General features: G+C 37.3%; 1 protein-coding gene across 25 annotated transcripts in view; it reads right to left on the bottom strand.

The window, feature by feature from the left end:
* LOC103024007 (neuronal cell adhesion molecule) overlaps positions 1-17,322 on the bottom strand; it is a 124,375-nt gene that overhangs the window by 7,903 nt on the left and 99,150 nt on the right. For 10 of the 25 annotated variants that reach the window (XM_049474505.1, XM_049474503.1, XM_049474508.1 and 7 more), the window contains 19 exons: positions 16,651-16,782; positions 16,129-16,272; positions 15,771-15,882; positions 15,274-15,440; positions 13,500-13,647; positions 12,687-12,811; positions 12,331-12,360; positions 11,472-11,573; positions 10,276-10,473; positions 9,981-10,051; positions 9,424-9,649; positions 9,036-9,151; positions 7,991-8,207; positions 7,173-7,295; positions 6,484-6,660; positions 4,055-4,120; positions 3,636-3,758; positions 1,536-1,691; positions 787-918 (listed from right to left, as the gene is read on the bottom strand). In XM_049474505.1, coding sequence (XP_049330462.1) covers positions 787-918; positions 1,536-1,691; positions 3,636-3,758; positions 4,055-4,120; positions 6,484-6,660; positions 7,173-7,295; positions 7,991-8,207; positions 9,036-9,151; positions 9,424-9,649; positions 9,981-10,051; positions 10,276-10,473; positions 11,472-11,573; positions 12,331-12,360; positions 12,687-12,811; positions 13,500-13,647; positions 15,274-15,440; positions 15,771-15,882; positions 16,129-16,272; positions 16,651-16,782 — 2,565 coding nt within the window. The remainder of the gene's footprint in view (positions 1-786; positions 919-1,535; positions 1,692-3,635; positions 3,759-4,054; positions 4,121-6,483; positions 6,661-7,172; positions 7,296-7,990; positions 8,208-9,035; positions 9,152-9,423; positions 9,650-9,980; positions 10,052-10,275; positions 10,474-11,471; positions 11,574-12,330; positions 12,361-12,686; positions 12,812-13,499; positions 13,648-15,273; positions 15,441-15,770; positions 15,883-16,128; positions 16,273-16,650; positions 16,783-17,322) is intronic. The other 15 variants (XM_049474509.1, XM_049474512.1, XM_049474514.1 and 12 more) reach the window with 5 other exon arrangements.

Here is a 17,322-nt window from a genome sequence, read left to right as displayed (position 1 = left end):
TTTTCACATGAGTAGAACTGTGAAATATTTTTTTTTACAGACGTCCCCCAGAGAAACTAATCTCGTCCGGATAGGGCTTAAGTCTGATGTTTGCATAAAATATGAAATAGATAGCATTCAATTGTTGAATTAGTTGTTATTCAATCAAGAAACACATTAGTGTAGTTACACATGCCAGGTTTAGTATTATGTGTCTCCACCAGTGCTCTTGTTAAATTAATTCCCAGGTATTCTACTTACTGTATAAATTAGCTATCCAGTGGGGAAAAAATCTACTTTTACTTCAGTTTTTTTAGGCTTGTTCTGATAGGGAGGGGTGGGCCTACCAAAGAGTAGGCATGCCTTGCTCCACTTTTTCTCTCTACTTCTTGACTCAAATTTGCAAATTTGATATCATGGCAGAAAACTGAGCATCTCTAACGAAAAACCATAGATCAGTCATTTCTCCAAACAGAAATCAGTTATATACTAGACTATTGTAAGCTATTGTATTTTAAGTACCTTCACTTATGAAGAAATATGTCCCAATAAAGCATATTCATGTTTTTGCTTTTTTTGCTCCAGATAATAAAATGAAATTTCTCCCAAAAAGGAGAGCTCGGTGTTTTTACGTTTCTTTTATTGGAAAGATTATTTTTATTGACTAGCAGATATATGAACACAACTAACGTGTGTAGGTCATATCTGCACCTTTTCCTAATGCTAAAATGTAACTTTGTAGCAACCTTATTCTCCCTGCTTCATGTAGTGTCACTAAATGGAATATATTTTGCCATTTTCTCTCACCTGGGTATTTGCCCCCCTTGTTCCTCTTGATGAAGCAGACGATAAGGAGAACAAGAATAAGAAGAGCGATGGCACACATAAGGCCAATGAACCAGCCCTGGGTAGCGATGTCCACTTGTCTACTGGCCATAGCTACAGGAGAGGAGAGTAAGGAGATCAGTTAGATAAAATGTAATAAAAAGCCATATATATGCACGGTTGACTTCTCCAAATCCATTGATGTCAACAAATGGTGATGAAGTGGGGAGGGGAAACAATCTCACTGGGTACAAAGGAAGCACTAAGGTAAAGTAGCTGCAGTCCATTTATACAATGTACATAAATACATTACAATTACACGTTTTTACAACAATAATACATGGCCACAAAGAAAGACATGCACTCAATGAGATACTTTTTCAATGAATGCAACAATATTCTGTGTTCTGTTGTGTCGTGTCATAAAATATTCACAAAGCAGACTGTTCACACAGGGTTGGTCTCAAGGGCATCCAAAACACAACTGATGAATGGTCTCTGATAAGTTCTTGTATTACCATACTGAACTTGGCAGACAACATAACAAACCATGCAGGAAACACAGTAACACACAGCACATGGATGAATGCATCTTGATCATGCTAAGGAATAGAGACACTTCACGTGAACCATGAATGAGGAACAGCAGTAAAAAAAAAGCCCATGCGGGTCTGCAACCAAAAAACTACATCACCCATAGACCATGGAGTCAAGGCCGAGCGGGGCCTCACCTGGTACTGTTACCAATAGCTCCTCAGAATGGTGGACTGTTTGGTTAGCGAGGGATTTAGCCGCCAAACGCACTTTGTATGCCAGCCCTTCTTTTAAACCTTTAAGCACATGGGACTGTGATCCATTTACCATCTCTTTTTGCCAGCCTTCATCGCCTGAGGGGGTTCCAGTGAGAGGAGCACATTAAATCCACACTCTCTGGTCTAGCTATATTCTATACACTTCATGCACTGATACATCTATTTATTAATAATTGGATTAAGTTAATTCAGTCTATCTATCTATCTCACTGAAAACCTCTACGGTGAATCTATATTAAGAGTACTTGAAGTATAGTTATTCAATTTAAATGAACTCAATGAGGTATGAATGTCAATGGTTTGTATATTAGTATGGTATGGATTCTTTCCACAGAAAGTTAAATTATTAAACACTCTGACATAAAATGTAAAATGCAATATTAAAGTGATTTCACTGAAAGTAGGACAAGAAAAGTTTCATTATCTACCAAAGACAATTAAGCCAAGAACTCATTAAAACATTAATGAGTTTCTCTATATCATAAATGTGTCAGTTTCACTGCCTAAGTCTCAAATGTAGCCAAAGGAATAATACACTGTACTTTTTAAGAGGCTTTTAGAACTATAAGAAGCTTTTAAAATTAAACATTTTAGAAAAAAAAATCTGATCAAACACTGAGGGCCCTATTTTAGTGATCTATAGGCGAGCCGCCAACAGCGCACTGCATATCTGGATTTAGGGCGTGTCAGTGTATCTTTGCTATCATAATGACGGCAAAAGTACACCTTGCATGGCTGGAAATGCGCAAAAGGCATGTAGTTATTCTCTTAATTAATCATGGGTGTGTTTTGGGCGTATTGTGAAATAAAACAATCAGCAAGTCACCTGCCATTCCCTTTAAGAGGCAGGTGCACTCTGACGGATTGATATTTTAATGGTGCAGTGCTTCTGCAGTTCTCATTTATGGGAACAACAAGGTCATTTTATTTTGTTTTCTGTTACATGCACTGCTGCGTGTCCTTATTTGTGTAACGAGTGGGGGTGTACACACATCGAACATACACGGTGCAAATGCATTGCCAAGATTGGAATGGACGTCTGACTGTTGACTGTAGTCAGGGTTTTAATCAGTCAAGGGCGCACCTGTGTTTTCTGCCGTCAAGATAGCAATACGCCAGAAATTTACCTGAACACACCTCACTTCCAGACCACCACATTCATCGGTATAGATTCATAAGCATCTTTGCTATTTAAACGATGCAGGTGCAAGGAGTGAAAATAGACTGATTGTGGGGTGTATGATAGCAATGAGCACTGTGACACGCCTTGCGCAAAGTGTAAGTGAAAGGCCCTGAATGTCTTCCCAAATCAGCTGTCTAAGTCCTACAGAGAGTTTGCTTTAAAATGGCTCTCGACACATTGGTGTCAGATATGCAGTGCTTCCTACATATTTGCTTTGTGCAGGAAGGATTAGAGGCTGTAAAACAGCAAAAATATGGATCCTCTCCTGGACCTTGAGGACTGGATTGGAAAGCATGGATGTAATACACTACTAGATTGTTTAAAAGCGGTTATATCTGACCTAAATTATTAACTAAAGTTAAGCTGAGAGAATAGACTGACATGCCGAATGCCATGGAATAGCAGTATCAAAATCAATGATTATAAACAAGTGTTACCTCAGGGTAACGGCTTGGAAGTGGCCATATTTGTACAAGTTGTGAGGTGTTATCTTGTAAGTAAGTAAGGCTGAACACTGAACACCATCAGATGGATGTGACATTCCATTTCCAAAGCTGTTTAGGAATATTCCTTGATCCAGTGATACAGTGTCATGTGTGTGTCAGGAATATGTCATAGAAGGTAGTGTATCCAAGCAAACAGATCCAAAGCAATTCTGGCCTAATCGCATATCCTGCAAGTCAGTGCAACAAATTTTTAGCTTATATAGAACAATGCTTTTTTCTTTTTCCTTGACTTTTGGCATGTCAGTGTCTACTGTGACAGTATGAGTCAATTTCCATCTATCTTTAAAATCACAAGACAATATTACAACTAAAATAAAAAACATATCTTACTGTTTTCTACAATATATTCAACATAAATGTGTTTTTCTGGCCCCCAGTACTCCCAAGTGATTAGCGTTCCATCCTCGCCCATAGACGAGCTAACGTTGCCAAACACTGGAGACCCTGGTTGCGCTAGGCACACAAGAAAGAAGAAACAAGTGAGGCTTGATGCTCATACATGTGCAGGGACTATTTATGAAAGCAAAAATCTATACTGAGCAATTCACTTAAAGTTTTGTGCAACCTGCATACTAGTTGTAAGATATCACTGAAATCATATATTATTTCATATCTTACAATTAACTTCAGTTATAAAAGTAATGTTAACAGTCAGATGCCTCGGGTGTTAGCATAAAGCTTGAACTCTGCCAATCGAATGTTAAGGTTAGAAGTGTTAGGGGCTAAGTCTGCTCCTAAATCACATGTACCCTTGTGATGAGGGGGGCGCAGAGACTGGGAGGTTGGGGAGAGTGGAAGGGGGGAAGCTGGAATCCCTAGAAAACATATGAAAGGATAAAAGAAATGTCTCACACATACACACACACACACACACACACACACAAACATACATAGAAACAGACACACACAGAAAACAGGGAAGACAAAGAAACACAAACAGTTCACAGTAGGTTAAGAAAGGTCAGGTACATTTTGCCTGTGCAGTAAGCTGGCATGAGTAAGCACTTAGCACTGCAGGCATAAAAGAGTGTGAGCAGTTGCAAGAAAGTCGAAACAAGATGAAAAGGAGACTAACAAAATTTCACATTGGTCAGACATAGCACATTGAAGGCATGCACCAATTCAGACAAAAAAGTGTTTATTTTGTCTCCTTAGGGTAGAAATCTTTGTGTAATCCTCAAAAGAAAAACATACGAAAACATAAAAAGTAGAAGAATATACTGTATATGAGCAGCATGTGAGTACAAAGGGTGCCTGTGCTTACACAATTTATAAGTACATACAAGTAGAAGTGTGTAGCTGAATCCTAATAAAAGAGACTGTTAATAAGCCTATTTAGAACTAATGAAAATCTTGGGATCATTCTAAATTGTTGTAAAGATTAAGCACAAATCTAGAAACTACTGTAAAGTACTGCACTGTTGAAAGGGTCCAAATTAGTTTCTAATACCTGCAGCTGAAGAAGCTGCTGTCAAAAAAACAGTGTTTATCCAGTTAAAGTCCTGAGTTTACAATGCTGTTTAAGTTTCCTGAAAGTTTCAACATTCAAACATCTTCAAAGAGACAAAAAAATGAATGGAAGATACTTCATATTTCACCATTTTCTCAACATGTACAAATATGTCAATATCATTGGGTATCAGTATGATAGCAGAAAGTTGGAAAAAAATGGAGAACTGTGTGGGGTAGTGAAGTGTTCAAAGAGTACTTCAAAAGCAGTTCGTTTTAAGCTTAGTAGTTTCAAAAGAAAAAAGACCCTTTTAGTATTGGTGTTTGAAAAGAACTACTGATAATATTTACAGCTCTGGAAAAAATTAAGAGACCACTTCAGTTTTTGAATCAGTTTCTCTGGTATATATTGGAGTAAAATGAACATGGTTGTTTTATTCTATAAACTACGGACATCATTTCTCCCAAATTCCAAATAAAAATATTGTCATTTAGAGAATTTATTTGTAGAAAATGAAAAATGGCTGAAATAACAAAAAAAATGCAGAGCTTTCAGACCTTAAATAATGCAAATAAAACAAGTTCATATTCATAAAGTTTTAAGAGTTCAGAAATCAATATTTGGTTGAATAACCCTGGTTTTTAATCATTTTCATGTATCTTGTTATGTTCTCCTCCACCAGTCTTGCACACTACTTTTGGATAACTTTAAAAATAAAAAAATTCAAGCAGTTCAGTTTGGTTTGATGGATTGTGATCATCCATCTTCCTCTAAATTATATTCCAGAGGTTTTCAATTTGGCAAAATCAAAGAAACTTATCATTTTTCAGTGGTCTCTTATTTATTTCCAGAGCTGTATAATAGATCTGACTGAGAAATAAATCTGAAAAAAGAAAACTTGAAAATCACACAATTTTTAATCACAAAAAAAAACACAATTTTTAATCACAATACACGAGTGCACTGGACTAGAAAAGAGAAGATGCTCACAGCATCAATGATGTTTGTCTGTAAAAATAACGGGGGTAAGAAAAAAATGCTGTTCAGTATTCCCAAATCAGTATTTTAGTTAAACCATCTGGAATTAAAGCTTAAATAAAATCTATTTAAAGTGGTGTCCGCAAAGGCAAAATTACACATATGGTGTCAACATACTAAATGGATCTGACTGTACATTACTCGATTCTCACATTTTGAGCGAGAATGAGAAACGCTACCATTATGCAACTGAAAAAAACTAAAAGGACTGGCTAATACTGAGAGTGGGTTAAACGTAACAAAAGGACAAATATCAGAAGATTGGCTTTTGTGAAGAGGTCTTCAAGACCTAATTCCTCCAATATATTTCTGTGTGTTTTTGATAAAATATGCATAATTTGTATGATTTGTTCATCCTGTAAACAGAAACTCATCAAGCTAAATAAATAGCAATCATTTTATGACCGGCTATGAGATTTTACCAGCAAAGATAGACTTAAGGTCCAATCTAATACTTTAAAAACATGCGAATAACAAAGGACATGCCAGTGCTGAAAAATTATCAAACTTATGACATGCAAAACAATAAAGCATTAGCAAATTTAAACTGTAATCCTTTTTGAGACGTAATTAAAGCAGTGTGCAGCCTTGTCCTTTGTCTGGTATTAATTAAGATGTTGTTTTAAATCCTGTGCTGAAGAAAGTGTGGATTAATTGCCCCCTTTTTATGTCAAAGCACAAGCAACTTACCTCCGTCCATTATTGTGGCAAACTCCTCAGTAATGCTGGGGCCTGTTCCTTTGTGTGTTTTGGCACTGAAATAAAACTTGTAGCGCGTGCTGTACTTGAGGTTGTGCAGAGTGATGCTGGTCTCATTGGCCGGCACGGTAAGCTCCTCCAAACGGCCAAGCTCATTGGTGTTATTGACTGGAGGGGTGGAACGGGATTGGTAGGAAGGGGATGGAAGGTCGGATGAGAAATTACCACAGGTGGCTTTTAACTTTACTGATCGACTGTTTAAACATTAAAAAATTATGTGTGCATGTAAAATTTTCTATGATTTACTAAAGTGTCAGAACTTAAACAGTATACATATATACATAAATAAACAGACATATTGAACATATACAAAACATTTAAATATACCACATGTAAAAAGTGACTGCACAATGACTGAAATAATGTGCTACGGTACATAGAACCTGTAAGATTGTGTAAGCAATGCTGTCAAGTGCTTTTCAACATGCAACTAGTAAACATTATTTTTTACACATGAAGCCATTTCCTGACATGTTCACAGATTAAGGGCATCAATGTCTGCACAACAAACACACACACACTCCCACACACGATCCCTGCAGATCACTATTTAATCTCCACCCCAATCAATCATTCTAAAGCCCTTAGCTGTAATCTGGGTGAAAAACACAGTGACTCACCTGACTGGTATTTGAGGTTATATCCTGTGAGTCGACCATTTTTCTCATGGGGTGGACCCCACTCCAGAGTTAGAGAGTCTTGATTGCTGTCAGTTACCCTGAGGTATGTTGGCCGGCCAGGTACTGAGGAAAGAATACACATTAGAATACAATTAAGGACCATGTTTAAAGATCTCTAAAGAAACTCCTTATGAACCATAATCAACCAGAATGACTGTAAACCTACTGATTAGAGCTGGGCAATGGATATTTCAGGGACTTTGTACAATAACAATAGTTTTGGCAAAATTATTGACAAAACAGTGAATTAAGCTCCTCATGCACGATCAAACCCATGTTGTCAAGACTGCAGTCAATACACTACCGCTGCTCCAACTAGTGAATTGGGACACAGTCAGGATATATAAGGAGATGGGGAACTAAAGAAAGGTTGGAAAAACAAGAACGAGCGAAACTAAAGTCATGTCGAGTGCGACAGAGAGACAGGGGAGGCATGTAAACTAAAGTTCGCCAGAGAAGAACTTTAATTTCGTTCTTTATAGTTCATTATAGTTCAAAAAACTTCACGGGCCAGATGTTTCACGCTTAAGGGCCACATCTGGCCCATGGGCCACCTATTGCCGACCCCTGCATTACGGCAAGAACATGAATATTACATTTTATTTGATCATAAAACTAACTGATATGTTCAGCAGATTATAACAGAAGCCAATGATCCAACATGTCATGATATTAACAATACACTCCATACTGTGTAATATAATAATCCAAATAGAATCATTATCATTGCTTATAAATAACTATGAAGCTACACTTACCTCCCTCAGGAGTCTCAAACTCCTGTTTAATGCTAGCAGGACCCTCTCCACGGCCGTTAAAGACCTTAACGTAGACCTTGTAAAGGCTGAAGGGGTGCAGGCCAGGGAGCTTGCCATGGCTCCTGTTCCCAGTGAAGGTCAGGGTCTGCTCCTCCATGTGATGAGAGTGACCATGGCCATTGTGCCTGTGCAGACTTCTTTCTTTCGAATAATATACCTGAAATGTGGAAACCCAGTTCATGTTATGACACTGCAATGCACTTAAATCCCATTTTATAGTCTGGGGTCTCCTTGAGTATAAAGCCATTTAATATAATAATGCAATAAGTCCCATAACTTTCAAAAAGCAGTAAACATGATCTGGACAATAAAACCTCTGGGTCAGAGCTTTCATATGTCAGCATAGCTGTGTGGAACCGTGCTGTATGAATTGTGATAAAACCTCATGATCCCACTGAGACCAAATCTGTGGTTAAAGCAACTCTCAGACTCACTTTACTCTAGTAAGACATCTGCAGCAGAAGTGATAACACTGCCTTCCTATATAAGAAAAGGAGGTCTTTCTAAGTGTTGGTTCTATTTGAGCGCTTATAGTGCAGTCGCTGCAGTGCCTAAGACCGGCTCTCCAAGGAACAGCTCCTGAGACAGTCTGAGACATGGCTGCTTGCAACCATGCAACTAAAAGCTTGAGTGCTGATCTGGCATAAAGAATATATTGAACAGGAAGGAATCTGAATTTACAACAGTACTTAGGAAGAGACAGAGCTTTAGAAATACATCAGGTAACATTTCATCAGCTACTGTATTTAGAGTGTGGGTGGATTACTCTTCTGTAAAATCTAAACTACTTGTGCATAAAATTGGATGCATTTGTGATTAAAAAACAAATATTTGAAGTCAAATCATGGTAAATGTAAGATTTTATAATGATTTACTAAATTACTTCCTAAATCCCTAAATCTGGGAACTGCAAGAGGAATACAAATAACACATTTGTAAATAATTTGCTTAGTATTTACATATTAGCTTCAATAGCAAGACATACCTTGTAGCCTTGTAGTTTTCCCCGCACTGATTTTGGTGAAACTGGTCCCCAGTACACTTCAGCCAAAGTGCTGTTCAGAACCACAACCCGCACATTGTCTGGAGCATCCCCTGGCACTGCGAGATACAGGGAAATGCGTCTTTAGAGAAACTATTAAACATATGTCATCATAAATTCCACCGAAAATTATACTTCTTATTTTTTAGTTAATATAGATATTTTTCAGGTGCTACCACAAATGATTGTGGTTGTTATGTAGTTACTTTAGACTTTTAAGAACTAATATGTGGCTCTACTTTCAGACCTTTAAGGCTTTGTGGGTTTTAATCCATAGCATTTTACACACAATTGTCTGTTTCATGCGAAAAACATCAATGCGGTTACTAACAGTCCTCTCCCGAATAGCCGATGATGACTGCTGGTTTCGGTCCGTGGCCGTAGTGGTTGAGAGCCTGAACCTTCACCTCATATGGCACAAAAGTGGGCGTCCCAGCTACCACAAACTTGGAGACATTGGCCACTGTTGCAGAGTTCCACTCTTCGTCCACATTCATCTGCCTCCACATGACTTTATACTGAAGGTCAGGACCATTGGACTGAAGACCCGTTAATGGCTTGGAAAGAAAGTTGAGAATTACGGATGAATTCCAATAAGTTTGTAAGAACCCATTACAATTCAGTATTTGTAACAAAATTTCATGTCTTGCACATTATTATAAAGATTACTGTCTGGCTTAGTTTAACTTGACTAGTCCTATTTACATGATCTATAAATTCATATCTAGTAAAACTCAATTGACAGAGTTAGGTTTAGACTTAAAATAAATGAATGCTATGCTTAAATTATTGGAAACCCAAGGTGAACAACGAGTTAAACACCTTCAAACAAAGTGTCTACAGCAGAACGTCTGTGATCAATGCAATTATTTTCTTTTTTTCCATTACCTTCCATGATATCACCAAATTAGTATGTTCTGTGCCCATGCCTTTGACTTCACTGGGGTTCTCATCAGGAGCTGTGAGGCAAAGAAGAAAGAAAGAAAGAAATGAGAGAAAAACAGATTTAGAATATATCGAATGTCACAATTTCATGACGTCATAAAGAACACAAGCTTCTGGCTCATTGGCACAGACTGACAGAATATCACAGATGTACAAGCAATATCTATAATAATAATAATCTATAAACATCATTAAGTTATAATCTAGTCACACTACTGTATTAAGTAGGACCTCCTACCTGCAGGGTTGGTTTTGTACTGGCGGGAGGGCTGGCTGGGCAGGCTGTGGCCGATCTCATTAACAGCCAAGACTCTGAAGCTGTAGTGGACATACGGGGACAGCTTGAGGTGAGCTGTAGTCTTAGAGCCTGGCACCTCTGTCAGGTTATGCCAAGTGTCCTTATCATGAAGTGAATCCTCATACTGAATGAGGAACTCTGAAAAAATGAAACATAAATTAAATGTATAGTTCATGATGTTTAACCCCTTAACAGGCCTTTGCTTTTATAAGATCTACAAGTGTAGGTAATATAAAACCATTTTTCTCTACGGAAAGATTCATTCTTTGTATTTAAAAAAAACTTTGAGGGCTTTTCAGACTCCTACAGGACACTACAGGAGAAGTTGTCTGTTCACTCTCTACTCCACTTAATAATTTCAGATCAGTAACAGGAATCAACCTCAAATTCTTAAATTTGACATAAAAAACTAGTCAATTATAACAAATTGAAAGGTTTGAAGGATATTAAATATTTGATTTTGCTCTGGAAACTGAAGCAAATGTTTTTATTTTTATTTATATATTCTGACAGTTGCAGATTTACTTAATTTTTTTATATTAATTATTATAAGATGATTTTCAGTAAAGTTACTTATCAAACATGAAACTACAAAAGTTTTTATGTACTCTTAAAATAGAAATCCTCAAAATGTAGGCATGCAACAGCAGGCAGAGAATTAACAAAAAAATCTTAAATTTCTTTGTTAACTAACCTCAGACAATCATTGTGTTCAATTTATAAAGCAAGAATTGCAAACGCCAGAGCACCAGAGTACGGTATGAGTTTCATGCTGTAATACCATACAATAAATAATTAGGCAATTTACTAATAAGTGGAATCAGACGGGTTTGTGCAGGAGAATTAACAAACTGGGCAAAAATCCAGACTGCAAATACAAATGCTTACAATTTGCAAGGAGCAAGGAGGTTTGATTATTGGCCATAATTGGTTAAAAAAAGTGCACATTTGTGGATATATTGCGAATAAACGAACAAAGATAACATTTGTAGCATTTAAGGTTCCTGTGAAAGTTATTCCACTACATTTACAGATACATGATCCGCATGAAAATCAGCTTAATACTAAATTCTAGAAGTTGCATCCATAATCAGCACGCTAACTAAATTCAAAAGCCATCCAAAAGACAAGCCTACTCTTGATCGGACTGTTGTGCTCATCTCCAGGGATCCAGGTGAGCTGTACACTTCGTGCTCCGGGATCCGTCAGCTCCAAATCTCGAGGCGCATCTGGTTTTTCTGAGGAGGGACAGACAGACAGCACAGGTGTTCAAAAAAAGTGGCTAATGGTATTAGTTTCTCTAAAAAAGTTTTGTAAAGCTAAGCTGAAACATAAACGGAAACATAAATGATTCAAAATGCTTTTTTACTTTAAGATGACATGCAGATGAATCATGCACAGACTAAAAAAAAAACTGTCTCAAAAACAGGTTTTTAAATGGTATCACATCTCACAATGCACAACTCATCACCACTGGCAGATGCATTTGTTTGTCCAGGCTGATACAGGGATGCACACCTTCCACACAAATGAGTTTAATGGGGATGCATCATACTTAATACTTCAGAGAAACCGCAGTGAGTGCAGTGGAGTGAGCTTATTAACATAAACATGGGAAACGATCTTTCATAGCACTAAAGAAAGGATTTCTGCTTTTCTGAATACTAATACTAAATCATTTACATTACATAACATAATTGCATGATGCAAACGTGTTCAAAGACCAGCACCTTTCAAAAAGAAATAAGCACAAGCAATTAACACGAGATAAAAAAAACAAACCTAAAGAATATAATCGAAGATTCTTTAACCAATAAACTATGAACCTGTGTTTAATGCCAGGCTATAATGAAGACACAAACACAAACATCATAGCAAACATCCAATCAGTGATGAATATGTAGCTACAGCACAGCATGCGTAACACAACCTCCACACATACACCAACCCAGGGGAGGATGGGATATGATGTGGTATGTGTGAGGCTGTTATTACCGTAAACAACCGCTGGTGTGGGGGTGGCCTCTGAGATCAGAGAGCAGAGTAGGAATGAGTTAGGAGTTAGAAATTAGAAATTAGAACACACACAAAATGGGTTTGTAAAATAATGATGCATATATCAGATCAGTTATCTTTACAGTGATAATTACAGTAATCATTCATATTGAGTTGTTGTATTTTCCCAGAACAGTCTTTTGCTTTTGCTATTTTTTTATGACTAAGAACATCCAAGAAACTGACCAGTAAAAGGAGACAAACCAACTAAAGTCTTTAAAATCAGCCTGTATCCCTGTTTACAGATGACCTGTAATATTACAATTCACACAAACAGACTAAGCAAAATGACCTACCAACAACAGTGAGATGCGCACTGGCTGTGTCCTGGTCCAGAGTGGTGTTCATGATGCACGTGTACGTCCCTTCATCACTCTCTCTCACTTCGGTTATGGTAAGACTATCAGAGTCCACGATAAATCTGAAAGCATTCAATGCAAAGTCAGTCAAAAGTCATTCAAAAGTTTGACTTACTATTATACAGTATATTATTGCTGTCTTGAAAAAAATTGCATCTTCAATCTGTTGACTTTATAGAAAACAGGAAAAATCTTCATAACTATCTATGGAAGTCAATGTAAAACGTTTTTATTACAAGTAATTTTGGAGCACTTCTATCATCCTAATCATCAATCAAACAATTTGACGCAACATAAAGAACTGTCAAATTCACATCATGTCAAAAAAACATTATATATAAAAAATATGTTAAAAAAAATATATTAGGCCTGTCACAATAACTATTTTTATCTGAACAGTACACTGCCCCATAGATAATTGCTTTAAATCATCAATATTATTGTCATAACAGTTTAAGACAGTTTTTATTTAGTAATAATAATATAATACTGTACTTATAGAATATTAAAGCAATTACTCCCTTTAAGATGCAGTAAACATTTCATTAGGAAATTCAGACATTCAGCAACTACAATCCAAAGCTTAAAATATCATAAAAATAAAACATAAATCAAATAAAATAAAGTTTGACATGCTTGATATCAGGTCCATATATTGTGTGATAATTCAATAATGTTATTATTTTGACAGGCCAATGAAATATAAATGCTTAACTTAAACCCTAAAGAAACTTCAAAGTCAATGAATACCTCTCATCATCTGGAAGCTCTCCGTTGTCTTTGAGCCAGGTCATGGTGGGTATGAGAGAGGGGTCATGCTTCACTTTACACTCAAACACCACGTCCCTGTTCCTCTGGACCACCTTGTAGTCAGGTTGCTTCAGGATCCGTGTGGGCTCTGAAGTACAGAGACGGCCGTATACGTCAAATAAGACATGAGGGTTTATGGCTTTAGAGGAGTAGAGTTAGAAAATAGATTCTAAATAATGTATGTGTATAATAATAATTCAGTGATATGGGTTTTGCAGAATATTGTCTTTAGTTGTTTAGGTTTATGTGTTGAACATATGGTGAACTATGTCCATATCCAAGCACCTGCTAATTGATACAGATGTACTACTTAGCCGTTGCCAGAGATAAATGAATGCAGAAATGTGCACGTATGCCGGTTTTTTTTTTGTATCTAAATGCATTTTCTTAGCACACGTCTGTCCCATCTTCAGGCTTGCAAATTAGGCTTCACCTGAACACAACAGCTGAACAGCAAACGTCTGCCATTAGACGACTTAATGGGCAATACAGCAATTTCCTGTTTTGATCTTTGGAAAAGCACTTAAGCTCATTTGTCTTCATCTGCAAAACAGACAACATGCAAGCTAAAGACTAAGACTTTTAAAAAAGGAGGCGGGAGGGAGGCCAGTATTCCCAATGGTGTGGATGATACACTGTAGGTCCAAATGTCTGTGGACTCCCCGACTAACGAATGCTTTTAGCTACTATAAGTTGCACTTATTGCTGGCACATATGTGCAAATGCATGCACACAACTTGTCTATATTCTGAAGATAAGTACTTCCAGTAGAACAAGACTCTTGTTTCAGAATGCAATCAATTCATCACAGCACAGCTCCAAAATGTAGTAGAAAGCCTTCTCTCAATCCAACAAAAAAGCAGGATAAATATTTTTTAATACCCTTAATGTTGATAGAAACAAAGTCCCAATTTTTCAATCTTTTGTTTAGGTGTAACCCTTCCCTTTGGAACAGAGGTACAAGGCGAAAGGGTGAAATCCCCCACCCCTTAAGAATTATGATAACCCTTTAAGAACCAGTAGGAGACCCTGCTGGGAAGATGTGATAACAATGGAGTGCAAAAGTTCAGCAACTTCATTTTAGGGCATTATATGTCTTCAACAAAGGGGGACTGTGATGTAGCAATGAATAAATATTGTCAATTCCTTAATTCCTCTGTGATAAGGAGCTGGAATTTGCTTTAATAAGCTTATATTTCATTTTTCCATTTCACCTTAAATGATGCGGCCTCTGCTGTCTATTGTAAAGTTTAAGGTGGAAAAGGAAATAAAGTTAGCTAGCTACTGATTTTCTGGCCTTGTTATGAAGATAATGCCCAAAAAAACCCATTGAAATTACAAAAAAAACAATTATAATATAGTGGTTATCGTAATTTTTAACAAGGAAATACTTTTCTTTTTTGATCGCCACCTTGCCAGTGATTTCTTAGACCTCTGTTTTTGGTGTACCTCTGTGAAATCTCAGTTTGAAGGGCCATATATCTCTAACATTCTCCTCCCCCTCGAGCATACCCTGGATCTGAATCTGGATCTGGATCTAAATCTGGACACTCTAACCCTAGGTGTGAACATGCAAAACAGAGGGGTCGGGCTAAGTGTTTGGGCCAAGGGGTGAAATGGGATTGGGCCAAAGAATAAGCAGGTGTCTCAAAACTTACTGTAAATCTAAAACATTCTCTGAATTGTAATTATTATGTTTTATATAAACACAAACCTTTGACCTCCAGGTATACATGATTCTCCGAGATGCCGAAGGTGTTGGTGGCGACGCAGGTGTATTTGCCGCTGTTGAAGGCCTGAGCCACAGGGATCTCTAGAGTTCCATTTTCATGAAACATATAAGGGTCTCCAAGCAGAACGCTGGAGCGACTCTCCTTAAACCTGCAGGAACAAGGTCTTAAGTGATCCCACCAGAATGCTGCCACAGTGCTGCCTTGCATTTAGAAAATTGCAAAAAACAGCCTTAATTGCAATACATGCTTCAGTTGTGTACCATTAACACAGAAATAGTAGCCAAGACTTTCTTTGATGACTCTCTAATTACGCTTCCGGGCTGTCGCTGCTCTGTTAGCTAGGTGATGAAAGGAAGTATTTAGCAATCTAGTCAATGCTGAATGCTTATGCTGTACATAAAGACTGAAAAAACAGAGTCAAAGCTGGAGTGTTAATGAGCTGAAACACACAAACGCACAAACACACACACACACGTACCACGTGATTCCTGGTAGAGGAGAGCCGAAGGAGGCGCAGTCCAGCAGAGCAGGTTTGTTCATAATGACCTGGTAGACTTTATTTAGGGGAGTGAGCACTCTGGGAGGCTCAGCTGCAACAAACAAAGCTTATTAGAAAAAAACAGCAGCCTAGAAGACCGAAATAACTATGAAATATGTTTAGCCTATTTCTTACATTTGTGAAGCTTTAGTCTCCACATACAAAATATATGAGCATTTTCTCATTCCTTAGCAGTTTAGCAGTATATGTTGTATATATTGTGTTTTAGATTTAATGTATTTTATTATGTGCTTTGTAAATTAGATCATTTCAACCAAGTTTCTTATAAAAAACACACCCAGGACGTTGACAAAGGCATTGGAGAGCAGGTATCCATATTCATTAGAGGCATTACACTGGTACACAGCACTCGATCCACTCTGAACCTGAGTAAAGATAATGGTGTCATCCTCCACTGTCCTACTGGGATCTGAAGCGGCATCTATAATTAAACAAAACAAAACACAAAAACAAAAAACACAAAGTCACAAGACTGGAGAGGAATAAGCTTTAACGCTTTAATCGACCTGAGTGTATTGAGTGTACACTGACAGTGATTTTTCCATTCATTATTATATACAGTGTAATGTTGCTGTCACACGAAAAAAATCTCTCAAAAAAGTCAACTATACAGGAGAAGAGAAAACCTTCATAACTTTTAATGAAAGTCAATGTAAAAAGAATTGATTAGATAGAATTTTACTTAGTATTTCTATTGATGCATTTGTAATGAAAACAATTTATCAACTTCCAAATCGACTTTATCATTCAACATGAATACAGCAGAGACAATCAGTCCTAAGAACAGACAGCGACTTACTCTCAATGGAAACTCCATTCATAGACCAGCTTATGGTGGGTTTGGGGGTGCCTCTTGCTCGGCAGGTCAGCACTCCGGTCTCCAGTGGAGCCAAAACCAGATTTTTTGGAGCCGTAATCCAATACGGAGCAGCTGAAAAAGACCAGACACTGCATTAGAACATTTTATGTATATAAACCACTAAAAGAATACGGATAAAAAATTAATAGTATATTGTTTTTTTCTGATTAAATAAAGAATCAGTATTTTATCTTAATAAATATTTAGCATGATCAATATGTTATCCAGTTGTACTGTATGATCTCTGGTTAATTCTTTTGAGGGAGTTATATGTAACCATGGGTAAAAAATGCATATGTGCTGGCTAGCTTCACCAGGGCCGGCTATGTATCTTAATAGACAGAAAAATATGGCATCTGTTTTAAGTTTAGAGCAGGCTAATCAAACAAGCCGAGAACAGTCATCATCTTAGGTCAGATCGACCTCAAGGATGTAGGACACTCAATCGTGATTGGTGGAACGGTGGGTGTTGAGGTCCGTTTAGTTAAGACAAAAACCTGGCCAGAACAGACTGAAGTTTAGATATGCTGGCTAAGACCAAGGAAGTAAAATAAACTCTGAATCCCCACTGTTTTGAGTGTTGTTTTTTTATCTCTTAAGATTAATTGTCAT

Source organism: Astyanax mexicanus, chromosome 2, assembly GCF_023375975.1.
Source record: "Astyanax mexicanus isolate ESR-SI-001 chromosome 2, AstMex3_surface, whole genome shotgun sequence".
Lineage (NCBI taxonomy): Eukaryota > Metazoa > Chordata > Actinopteri > Characiformes > Acestrorhamphidae > Astyanax > Astyanax mexicanus.
Note: the sequence above shows the minus strand (reverse complement) of the source record. Positions and strands in the feature narration are given on the sequence as shown.